Below are 12,911 nucleotides of genomic sequence, written 5' to 3'. Positions count from 1 at the left end.
GTGTAATGATGTAGGAGGCAGGGAAGAGTGAAGGAGCATATGGGGTGACTGACAGGGCCAGTGGCAAAGCTGTCCATTAGGAATGGGAGTGGGGCAGAGGCAGGGCCAAACAGGTCTTGCTGAGTCACCCCATTACAGAAGTGACTGAGATAAGTCTCAAAACTCAAGCCAGGCTTAAGCTCTCCCACAAGGCCCCAGAAACTCTAGTCAGTCTCGGGTTTGTCCACAATGCCCAAACCAGGGCAGAAATGGTGCCCAACATAGATCTATGCTCTTAAAATTGAATTTTTGGTTTATTGAAATCTAGTTTCTTGAGTTCCTTATATATTTTGGATACTAACCCTCTGTCAGATATGAAGTTGGTGAAAAATTTTCCCTTCTGTAGGCTGCTATGTTGTTCTATTGATAGTGCTCTGTACCTTATAAAGGCTTTTCAATTTTTAGTCTCATTTATTGATGGTTGTTCTTAGTGTCTCTACTATCACTGTTCTGTTTAGGAAGTTTTCTTCTGTGCTAATGCATTCATGAATATTCCGTACATTCTTTTTTATTAGGTTCTGTGCATTCAGTTTTTATGTTGAGGTCTTTAATCCACTTGAACTTGAGTTTTGTTCAGGGTATTGAATATGGATCCATTTTCATTCTTCTACAGAGTGGTTTCCAGTTGGACCTTTTTGTTATTAAAGGGAGCAACCTCCAGGTGAGTTCAAAGGGCATTGCCTGGGCCTTATTTGCTTTGGCTAAAGAGTTGAAAAGGTGTATTTTAACCATGTTGTTTTTAGCTTTACAGTCAGAGTTTAGCAAGCTCCAAGGCTATCTTTAATACAACCAAAAAATGAACATAACTATTTGCATTGCATTTTTAATAGAAATCAAACAAAGACAATCTTCTCTTTGAGAGTCAGTTATGTCTAATGAGGTTTTACTAGGACACAGAAGTGAAAGGAGGTTTTGCTAAAGCAGACAGACACAGTTGAAAGGACGTTTTGCTATAGCAAACACACAAAATGACACATAATGTTCAGAAGTAATATAAAAATGAGTCCACTGACAGTTGGAACTAGAGCATTAGATGGGTTGCTCCACCTTCCTATTCTTTGCTGACAACATGTGTGTATTTGTCCACCTTACATTGTACTGCACATCACTTGTGGTGATGCCATAGAACAAAGCTCACCAAAGAACATCTTATGAAGATCCTGCAGATTCTTGATGCTTCTGTGGTCTTGGGCCTACTGGCAAGCCTTGCAGTTTCTTCTAGATTGAACTGCCTTTGCTGGTTCATTTGTGATGTCTGCTGAAAGGACCAGACTGCAGCTGCTGATTCATATTTGGTGTTTGCCACTGGACTGAATTGCTGAAATCCTGAAAAAAAGATTGAACTTGACTCCTTAAAACTATTTCTAAATTGGTTTAGTTCCCTGTGTCCTAATAAAATGTCTTTTCCCCTATCTCTAGTGGGTGGTGGGCTTCAGAAGAAGTTGAACCCTTATTAAAGTAGATTGAGAAATGTTTATGCCTACAATTTTTTATGCAGTTATTTACAAGATCAGTCATAATAAAATGGCAAAAACTATCTGGGCATTTTTTTAAACATTCAAGGTACTGATAAAACTGTTCTTATTCATGTGAATGTATGATTTTGTGTGTGTGTGTGTGTGTGTGTGTGTGTGTCCATGTACACAATGTAAATGCACTTTTGGCTTTGCATATATGCATAAAAATATAAGCATGTGCAGGTGCACACATACAATGCATATTATAGAGGTTACAATTCAGTGTAGAAATTCTTCCTCTACAATGCTCAATCTTATGTTTTTTGATGGATTCTCTTCACTGAAACTGTTGATGGTTCTCTCAGTCAAACAGCCATCTTGGCACACTACATGAGTACTGCTGACTGGATGTTTGTGGGACTGTAATTGCCCAGGATCACTGAGGAAGGATTGAGGGAACCTCAACCCAGGAAGCTTCAATCCTTCCATCATGAAGATGGCAGGAATTGGCTTTCTCCTTACCTCCCAACCTGGCATCATAAAATCAGCTCCCACCACCATCAACCCCTAGTAAGAATGTACTATCCTGACAGTTTTGAGGCTTTACTTCTTATTTGACATTTCAAAGTTTTCCCCCAAGAACCTATAGACCTTGAATATGCCAATAAAGCATCTTCTATCACCCTGCCCTGGCCAACTGTCCATGTTCATACAAACCTTGAACAAGAGACCCTGGCTATCTCCCTAGGGAAATAACTACCTTCCCCACTCAATAAATCTGTTTTCCAAAGCTGTTCTTGAGTGTGTTTTCTGCCTGGGTGCTCAATGCCAACAAAGATCCTGCAAAGCATTCACCCATGACCAGCTAAATATTCCTCCCACTAGTTCATTACAGTGCACAACAGGCCTGCCTAACCTAAGAGAGAAAGCAGAAATAGAGTTGCAGTTCTTTCCAGGAACTTGTTAGAGGCATGTGGAAAGAAGCCCAGATTTTCACTTGAATGCTTAGAATTTGAACTCAGCTCTCCAAGGTTAGATGTCAAATACCTTGCCCATTGAACCACCTTCCCAGTTGTACTGTACAGTTTTATATCTACTTGACACATATTAGAGTCATTTGCAGACCAATGGTCTAATCTATACCACATATTCTTAGTTGATGATGGATGTGAAGGCCTAGCTCATTGTGAATGTACCATCCCTAGGCAGGAAGTTTTGGAATCTATAAGAAAGCAAGCTGAGCAATCATTAGGAGCAAAGCAATAAGTAGCATCTTTTTATGGTTTCTTCATTGGCTCCTCTATCCAGTTTCCTTACCAGACTTCCTTCAGTGATGAACTGTGGTATAGAACTATTAGTAAAACAACCCTTTCCTCATAAGTAATTTTGGTCCTTGTGTTTTATCACAGCAATAGAAACTCTGACTAAGACACTTAAGCCCTAAGAGAGTTTAGTTTTTTAATGACTTACTTGTTGTAGTTCAGTACGAAGTAATAATAATTTAACAACTCTTCCCCATACTGAGTTGCATTCTTTAGCCTTGGTATGAGGGTATGTTTCTAGTTTCATTGTAACTTGTTATATCATGTTGTGTTGCTATCCCTGAGAGGCCAGCACTGCTTTTTTGAAAGGAAATAAAGAGGAGTGGCTCTATCAGAGAAGGGAGGTTGAGGGGAGGGCCCATGAAGAGTAGAGAGAGTCTTTGGGATGTCATGCATGAGACAAAAATAAAAAAAATAAGAAAAACATCTCAAAATCAGAAATGAAGAATAATTCACAGTTCAGTAAATAATTTAGCCACTTTGTATTTTCTTGAAAAGCTAGCCACAGGATTTTTAAAGTAGAGACATTTTTAAGCAGTCAGGAGAACACCATGGGAGAACCTGAGACAAGAGTTGCTACCCATGGGGTCAGATGCTTTGCTACGATCAAGGTACAGATTGTTTCTATGTATTCATGTATATACTCATGGAAGATTTTTTTTTTTTTTTTAAGCAGGCAAAGAAGGTGATTATAATATTACTCAGTTTATATGAAGTTTTCCAACATGAAAGAATTTTAATAGATGTGTTGTTAAATTTTTTGATTTAAAGAAATTGAATTAATAATAGGGATATCTAACGAGGATTATTCATCCAGAAAAGTTAGAGAGCTTTAGAAGGTGTTAAAGAAGGATGTACTTTAAAATGTTTTAGGTATGTATTATAGTCTGGTAGAACTTAGTCTGAGGTAAGAGGTCAATCTAATACTCAGCCTTCAGGGGTTCCTGACAGAAGGTCAGTAGTCACAGTTAGGAAACAGTTCCCTGCAGAGGAACTCTGTTTATTAATATGCAAAGGTTTTGCTATTGGGTGGGAAGAATATTTTCTTCAAGTTTGGCAATACAACAAGCATTTGTTTGTAAGAAAATTGCTTATTCTTTTAGCTGTGTTGTTGGTTTTCAGTATTTTAGAGACAATTATTATTCTCATAGTTCCAAAGCTACTTTTACATCACAAAATGAGAACTTATATTAACCTAGGAAATTTGAGTACTGGCCTAGTTTCTACAGAGTCCTGCAAACATTCCTCTCTAAGATGCTGCCTCGTAAGTTATCTTATTAAAAGTTCATTTCAGTCAATTACACATTTTGTTTATTAAAGCTCATTTTATGTTATTATATTGATGTTAGTGAAAATGTTAAAACAATTATTTTAAAAAAACAAAAGTTAGAGGTAACTGCTCAAAAATAATCAGATTTCTCTTTTTCCCTGAATTTAGAATTATCTAGAATGTTAAGGTGGTCAAAAGATATACAATACTGTACTGAAATTCCTGCTTTATAAATTTAGAAATATCATAGTTAAGAAAAGTCTCCCAGAAAAGGAAAAATCATACATGTACTGTTAACTTCACCAGACACAAAACTTTTGTTCTAACTTAGTGTCTACAGAGAATGACCTGGTTCGACATTTGCCAAAAATGTACAACTTCATGAACCTCGGAAAAAATCATCAAGAAACAAAGGTGTTGATAAGAAGGAGACAGGGATGAAGTGATGAGGCAATAATCAGACCATATCATCTATGTATGAAATTAGAAAACAGCAAATTTAGTAAATGAAACTTACTAAAATGAAAGAAAAAATTTTAAGGGGTCTGGGGAGCTACTTTGATCAGTAATGTACTTTCAAGTAAGGCTAGAGGGTTGAGTTCAGTCCACAAAACCTACATTAAAAACTATTTGTGGAGTTACATAACTTTGATTCCAATTTGAGTAGATGAGAGTCAGACTGTTTGATACTTGAGACTCACTGAAAAGCCAGCCTTGCCTCCTGGGTGAATTCCAGGCTGATGAGAGTCCTTGTTTGAAAAAATAAAAAGGTACAAAACATGAAAAATTATACATTTGGTTGTCTTCTGGTCTCCTGATGTGCACATGCAAACATGAATTCATTCTGCATAAACATGCACAACCATGTGCACATGCACACACACACACACAGACACGGACACACATAGTCACGCACACACACACACAGACACGGACACACATAGTCACGCACACACACACACACACACACACACACACACACACACACACACATACACACACACACACACACACACACACACACACTTACCCAAGGGGGGGGGTGAAAAAAATTAGGAGAGAAAAGAAAACTTACTTTGTAAGCCTAAAAGTCTGCTCTGAAGGGGTTTGTTGTAGACTCTAGAGTGGAAGTAAAAAGTCAGTAGAATTAGCTTTATAACTACTGATGCTATGGAGCATTAGATCTGAATGACCATAGTCACTGGTGTCTTTTACTTTCTGAGAAGTAAAGGCTTGCTGTCTTCTGCAAAATGTGTGTGAAACAAGTGATCTTTTAAGTATCATTGTCTTTTTTAATTTTGGTAGATTTTGCTTTAAATATAGAACTTGAATTATGAAGCTCATATGCAATTATTGTGTCAATCACATGCTTTTAAGGATTTGGGACTTAAGAACATCACTGCAAGTGGAATTTGGGGTTAGAAGTCAAAAGTGTATACTTTGTACTATACTGATCCTGGAATTCACTTTTTCCAATACTTTTTATAAAAATATGTTTGTACTCATGTTTATCTAAATTACTTGGTCCTGTGACAATAAGTTTCCAAGTAAGAAATAGTAATCTAATACAATATTATGAACATATTATTTTAGATGAGATAGTACAAAAATTCCAGTAGCTTGTTGATAACAAATGGACAATAAGTCGAGAAAAACCAGGAAGCTAATTCATTACATCACTCAAGGTGAGTTATAGGTGAATTACTAGTTACTAGTTACATCACTCAAGGTGAATTATCAGTCATAGGCATGTCATTCCTGTATAGAGAACATATCAGGCTTGCTGCAGACACAATGCCTTGGAATAATTCCATGTTTTCTTTCTCCCCTTTCTTAATGGGACTGCACTTGCCCTGCAGGTAACAGTATAATACTGAAGACCTATCAATACCTGTGTCTTACATAGAACAACTTCATGTCTTTCTGTATGAATAAGATAAAGTGATAAAAGAGCAAAGCCATACCTATCAACAACACAACAGTTAATCAACTATTCCAGCTGTATTTCCAGAATGAGGATAGCATGGCAGAGGGGAGATTATACTTCAAAGTTTCTTGGATTTTCAAGGGATGTTTATGTTGGATACAGTCATCCATCTGATGGTGGAGGCTGTTTTGAAAATAGATGATAAATACATAATCAGAAATCAAAGGTTTCATTTTTCCTTAAACATTTTTCTTCTTAGATGTTTCTGATGGCATTAACATGGGCATATATATCGAAATCACTCTCAGGAGCTTATGTGAGTTCCATGCTCATACAAATAGAAAGACAATTCGGTATCCCCACCTCTATAGTTGGACTCATCAGTGGGAGCTTTGAGATAGGTGAGTTAAATTTATGTGTATTTACACACACACACACACACACACACACAGAGAGAGAGAGAGAGAGAGAGAGAGAGAGAGAGAGAGAGAGAGAGAGAGAGAGAGAGAGAGAATGTTAGGGGTGGTTGAGGAATAGTCACTTATGTAAATATCCTCAAGATGGCACTTAATTTGTACCACATACACTGACATTGTCCCGTTTTATGATAAATGGAGGATACAGTATTAATATTTTCTTCTGTCATTTGATAAGTCAAAGAGATGGTAAAGACTTTTCTTTGGTAATTTACATGGTTGAGATAATATAGTGGTGGTTTACCTTGGGATAAGTAGCCAGTTCTGTTTTCTAGCTGTCAAACTACAGTTAGCTTAGCTATCAATGTAGTCAGAAATCTGGGGAAAATAAATTTTAATCTAGGTGTCATGTAGTAATTAAAATTACCAATGTTGGTTTATAGTATACTACATAAACAGTTCCCATGTACTCATGGTCTCCATCTTAATTTGGGCAGAGTCAGTCTGGCTGTCAGGCCTAGAAGATCAAATGCTTTTTTCTCATAGAGTAGATACATGGGGGACATTACTCAACTTAACATGGGCAATATGAGACAATTAACACTCTGGGTATCCTCTGTTTGTCCTCAGTGTAAGTCAAGCCCTGGCCATGAGCTTAAACTTACTCTGTAGTCCAGGCTGTCTTCCTCTCCTGGCCTTCTATTAGTTTGAATGTCAAGTATGTTCTACCAGATCCCACTTGTTCTTTCTACTCTTAAACACAGTTATCAAGGACCTCTTTTTCAGCTCAGGGCTTCCAAACAAGTTTTTTAAACCAAGCTTTCTCCTAAAACACAAAGAATTATTTTTGCTTTGACCCTTTGACTACTGCAATGTAGAACTAAGACCTAGTTGGAACATTTGTACTCCAAGCAATATTATATCATCTAAGGAAAGAAGTGACAATAGAAGCAGGCATCCATTTTGGCAATGTTAAACAACAAAGGTGGTTTTAAATAGCAAGCCAAAAACCATAAGTCCATTTGAATTTGTGTAGAGCAGGATGAGAGGAGCGGTCAGAGGTGAAATACAGGCCTACACTAGCTTTTTCATACAATCCCATGGATGGATGATCATGAATAGAGCTTTAGTATACTCAAGAGAGGAAGAGATCCTTCCTCCTGGTCACAATTGCTTTACATATTCAAATAATACACAAAATATCCTGACCCCATACCCCACAACCTCCCCCCCCCCCCAGTTCTCTATTTTTAGTTGGTTGTTAAACAAAGAGCCCCAGAGTCTAAATGCTGGAGAGTCTGCCGACTAAGAGCTGCTGATACTTTACTAAACCATGAATTCTCATTTCCCTCTTTCAGGAAACCTTTTGTTGATTATATTCGTGAGTTATTTTGGAATGAAACGGCACAGACCTATCATGATTGGTGTTGGCTGTGCAATTATGGGTCTAGGGTGTTTTATAATATCACTACCTCATTTCCTCATGGGTAGGTGAGTATTCAAATTTTACCTACAGGTAGTGAGAGTCAATTTCATTTTTGGGAGTAGAAATGCTCTCTTGGCTCTATACCCTGGATAACTATTGGAGTAAGTCCTTTGCCACCTCAATCAATTGCCTTTGATCAGGATATTCTGAAAAGTTTTTGGTACTTTCTTCACATTGATATCTTTCTCCTGCTCCTTTCCTTTTTGCTATTTGAGCACTGGCATCTTAGATTTTGTTCATATCTTGTGATTCATATCTTGTGATTTTCCATTTCTAACCTCTTGTTTTCTCATCTCCTTGGTATTTCTGGAAAATTTAACTTTGTTATCCAGTCTCTTAAATGTGCTTGTAATTCATATGATCATCTTTAAAAATTTTAATTGTCTAGCATACCTCTTTATCTAATATATCTCTTCTGGGGAAACATCTTGTAGTTTCTGAAGAATTCAGTATGTTTTCCTTTGTGACTCTTCAGATGTCTCCCTTGTCTCTGGCTCCTTCACATGTAGGTTTCTATTCCTTGATCTACTGTACTAGACTATCCTCCATAACAGCCTTGGTTGTTTACTCATATTTAAGAGAGTACATTTAAGAGGATATGGATGATCAACAAGTGATTGAGTAGGGATTGGCTAATGATTGAGAAAAACTGTTTGATTTTAGCTATTTTGGAAATGTGTACAATTAACTTCTATCCTAGACTGACACCTCTGCTCTTGCTAAAGATGTAAAGTTTTGGCTAAGCCATAACAAAATGGGAATATAACCTTTTAGTATTCATAGTTTAAAAAAGTAATGACTTCTCTTTTCAGCCTCTGTGTCTTCAGTGTATCTGTTTGGACCCTCTTACTCCTTGAGCATTTCCAGTTGGAGAGATGAAGGGCAAGCCTGAGGATCTAGCTATTCCTTATTTGCACTTTAAGCCCCACTTTAGACTTTGTTCTGTGTGCCCAGCTTGGCCCTGCATTGGTAGTCTCTTCATGCAGCTTTCCAAGGAGCCTCCAAGATACCCTGTTGTTCCCAGCAGCTCGTTATGTTTCCCTTCTAACTTCTGATTCAATGGCCATTCGTATATCCACAACCCAATCTCAAAATTTTATGGAATGTTATTCTGACTATACATTCAATCTTTCACTTGCATTTTTAAAAATTTTAGCTATTTTTTGTATATATTCTGTTGGTCAAGCTAATATGTGTCAGGCAAAACTCTAAGGAGTCAATTCTCTCTGACCACTGTGTGGGTCTTGGGATGGAAGCTTGAACACAAGCATCTTTTCCCATGGAGTCATCTGGTATTCAAGAGCCTATTTCTTCTTCTTCTTCTTCTTCTTCTTCTTCTTCTTCTTCTTCTTCTTCTTCTTCTTCTTCTTCTTCTTCTTCTTCTTCTTCTCCTTCTCCTTCTCCTTCTCCTTCTCCTTCTCCTTCTCCTTCTCCTTCTCCTTCTCCTTCTCCTTCTCCTTCTCCTTCTCCTTCTCCTTCTCCTTCTCCTTCTCCTTCTCCTTCTCCTTCTCCTTCTCCTCCTCCTCCTCCTCCTCCTCCTCCTCCTCCTCCTCCTCCTCCTCCTCCTCCTCCTTCTCCTCCTCCTCCTCCTCCTCCTCCTCCTCCTCCTTCTTCTTCTTCTTCTTCTTCTTCTTCTCTCTCTCTCTCTCTCTCTCTCTCTCTCTCTCTCTCTCTCTCTTTTGAATAAGATCCTCATGTAGCTCATTGTGCCTTCAAACTCACTCTGTAATTAACAATATTCATGAACTTATGATTCTCTTGTTTTTACTGCCTCACTGCTGGGATTAAAAGTATTTTCTGCAATATCTGGTTTTACTGAATGCTCGGGTCAAACTAGGATTGGTGATTTGGTAGACATTGAAGTACATCTCCACATCTAGATCTCTTTTTCTGTGAGGATGGGCCTTCACTTTTTTTGTTTTTAAACCAACATTTTCAGCTTTTTAATTTATTCTTCTCTCATTTGTTACACCCCGACTGCAGTTTTAGTTTGCTCCCCTATCCTTAGTCTCCCCTCTCCACCCCCAGATCAACTCTCCCACTTCCCCTCAGAAAAGAGCAAGTCTTGAAGGGACATTAAAGAAATATGGCATAAGAAGCTACAATAAGTACAGGCACACATTCTCACATCAAGGCTGAGAACAGCAACATGGAAAGAGAAACACAGTTCCAAAGGCAGGCAAAAAAGTCAGTGACAGCCTCTAATCCCACAAGGACATCAAGCTACACAGCTATAACATATATACACTGTTGGGGGCTGACTTTTAGCAGAAATCGGCTATCAGCTTTGCAGCCATCTTGAGCCATATATCCTGACATGAGACTTGGATTACAATAGCCTACAACAGCTGAGCACACTCTGATAACATCTTGCTTTAGATACCCAGGACTTTCCTTGGGTGTGTGAGATTAAAGGTGTGTGAGATTAAAGGTGTGTGACTTAAGAGTGACCTTGAGATCAGATTTAGAGACAAGACCTAAGGGCATGATTAAAGGTGTGACCAAAAGGCATGGCTTAGAAGTGAGACAGATAAAAGGCAGAGGCAGAAGGCAGAAAATCTGACACAGCAGAGAGAAGACAGAGAAACAGTACAACTTGGAGGAAAACAGATTACCTGACATTAGGTAGAAGACACTTTAGTGAGAACAATTTGGAGTAACAGAGATTCAGACACTTAGAGGAACAGAGACTGAAGAATAAACGGGATTGAAACACACTCTGTCTGGTCTCCATTCCTCGAGACCGCCCTCACTCTCTCTCTTGCTGAACCCCTACACGCAGACTGGAGCGGCAACTTGGGCGGGATACAGTGGCCACCCAAACTCGGGGCAGCCCGAGCCTCAACATTTTGTTCGTGCCGTGACATTTTTTGGTGCCCGAACGCGGGGCTAGTGCAGCTCCCAACATTTTTTTGGTGCTCAGCGAGGGGCAGTGAGAATGAGAAATCCAGTGAGGGACATTACTGGAAGAAGGATCTGTTGATTATCACAGGAATCTGCCGTGTCAAGAAAGGTAAGGAAAATGGGACAAGAAATTAGTCAACCTGAATCCAACTCTCTGTTTTGGTTTGCTTCAAGAAAGGTAATGAAAATGAGACAAAAAATTAGTCAGCCTGAATTCAACTCTCTGTTTTGGTTTTGTTGTTTGCTGCTCACATGTGTTAATTTTCTGCTTTTGTTCTTGAATGCTGTCTTTTTTGTTCAAAATAAAAAGAAGCGTAAGTTAGAATCAAAAATACAACCAAAGGTTGATGACAATTTGTCAGAGCTTGACTGTGCTGACCAAGAGGAAGAGGAAGTTACATTTTATGATGCTGAAAGACCCCCTCCCTATGCACCTCCACCTCCAAATGCTACCGCAATGGAGATGGTGGTTGTAGATCCCATAAGGGAGTTACAGGAAAAAAAAATATTTGTTCTTAAACAACAAATAGAGCTAGAAAAAGAGTATCAGGACTTAATTAATCAACCACAAAAATTAAAGACAGGAAATATGTCTCAAGAGGTAAACTGCGAAAATCCCCTGGCTCCTTGTGTTCCTCAACCAGGAGTCCAAAGACAGTCTCTGTCGTCTAGCTTAAGACTAGCCACAGATCATCCAGAGAAGGGAAACACTGAGGCTTTTCCTGTATCAGAGACCAGAGATGATCAAGGGGTTGCTTGGAGACATCACACAGGGTTTAATTTTCAAATTATTAAAGAATTTAAAAATGTAGTATCTCAATACAGTGCCACTGCTCCTTTTACTCTTGCAATTTTAGACTCTGCCTCAGAGGAGTGGCTGACTCCTAGTGATTGGAATGTGTTAGTGAGAACAGTTCTTAGTGGTGGTGATTATCTTATTTGGAAATCAGAGTATCATGAGAATTATAAAGAGACAGCTAGGAGAAACATTCAGGCATGCAATGGTTGGTCCTTTGATGCCTTAGTAGGAGAAGGGCAATTTGCTTCTAGTGATAACCAGATGCAATATGACCCAGGTTTATATGCTCAAATTCAAAATGCAGCCATGAAGGCTTGGTGTAAACTTCCAGTAAAGGGAGACCCTGGTGCATCTTTAACAACAGTCAGGCAAGGGCCTGATGAGCGATTTTCTGACTTTGTTCATCGATTAATGACAACAGCAGGGAGGATTTTTGGTAATGCAGAGGCAGGTGTAGATTATGTGAAACAACTTGCATATGAAAATGCTAATCCTGCCTGCCAAGCAGCCATTAGACCTTACAGGAAGAAGACAGACCTTACAGGGTATATCAGACTCTGTTCTGACAGGTCGCTCCTACCAACAGGGCTTAGCTATGGCAGCTGCCATGCAAGGACAATCAGTAAGAGATTTTTTGGCAAGTAAAGACAGAAAGGCATGTTTTAAACGTGGTAAGCCTGGACACTTTGCAAGAGATTGCAAAGTAGAAAATGAGTTAAGCCAGAGACAGCCCAGAAAACAGCCTGGGCTCTGCCCACTTTGCAAACGTGGAAGGCATTGGGCTAGTGATTGTAGGTCTAAACAAGATGCACAAGGTAACACCCTTTCCCATAATCAGGGAAACGGGAACAGAGGCCAGCTCCAGGCCCCGAACTGACACAAGCCAAAACAGGCTTATGGAGCAGTCAGTGTCCTATCGGCAAACACCAATCCCTTTCAGAACTTAGTCGAGCAACACCAGGAAGTGCAGGACTAGACCTCAGTTCTGCCACCCACACAGTATTAACCCCAGAAATGGGACCTCAGGCCTTACCCACTGGAGTGTTTGGACCACTCTATCCAAATGTGTTTGGCCTGATAGTGGGAAGAAGCAATACTACTATGCAGAGACTACAAATTTTTCCTGGAGTTATAGATAATGATTATCAGGATGAGATTAAGATAATGGCACAGGCAATTCAGAATATAGTCACCATTCCTACAGGAAAGAGGATAGCTCAACTATTGTTACTTCCATTGTACCCTACTAATCACAAATATAAGAATCCTAAAAGAGGGGATAAAGGTTTTG

At 39.0% G+C, this 12,911-nt stretch overlaps 1 protein-coding gene across 2 annotated transcripts in view; it reads left to right on the top strand.

Moving 5' to 3' along the window:
• The first annotated feature begins 3,264 nt into the window (after window positions 1-3,264).
• The window catches only part of LOC117715210 (solute carrier organic anion transporter family member 1A5-like), a 44,628-nt gene continuing 34,981 nt past the window's right edge, over window positions 3,265-12,911 (top strand). Inside the window, exons 1-3 of one of the 2 annotated variants that reach the window (XM_034511904.2) lie at window positions 3,265-3,429; window positions 6,275-6,416; window positions 7,790-7,922. In XM_034511904.2, coding sequence (XP_034367795.1) covers window positions 3,370-3,429; window positions 6,275-6,416; window positions 7,790-7,922 — 335 coding nt within the window. In that variant the 5' untranslated portion in view covers window positions 3,265-3,369. The remainder of the gene's footprint in view (window positions 3,430-6,274; window positions 6,417-7,789; window positions 7,923-12,911) is intronic. The other variant, XM_076940768.1, reaches the window with a different exon arrangement.

Source organism: Arvicanthis niloticus, chromosome 9, assembly GCF_011762505.2.
Source record: "Arvicanthis niloticus isolate mArvNil1 chromosome 9, mArvNil1.pat.X, whole genome shotgun sequence".
Lineage (NCBI taxonomy): Eukaryota > Metazoa > Chordata > Mammalia > Rodentia > Muridae > Arvicanthis > Arvicanthis niloticus.
Note: the sequence above shows the minus strand (reverse complement) of the source record. Positions and strands in the feature narration are given on the sequence as shown.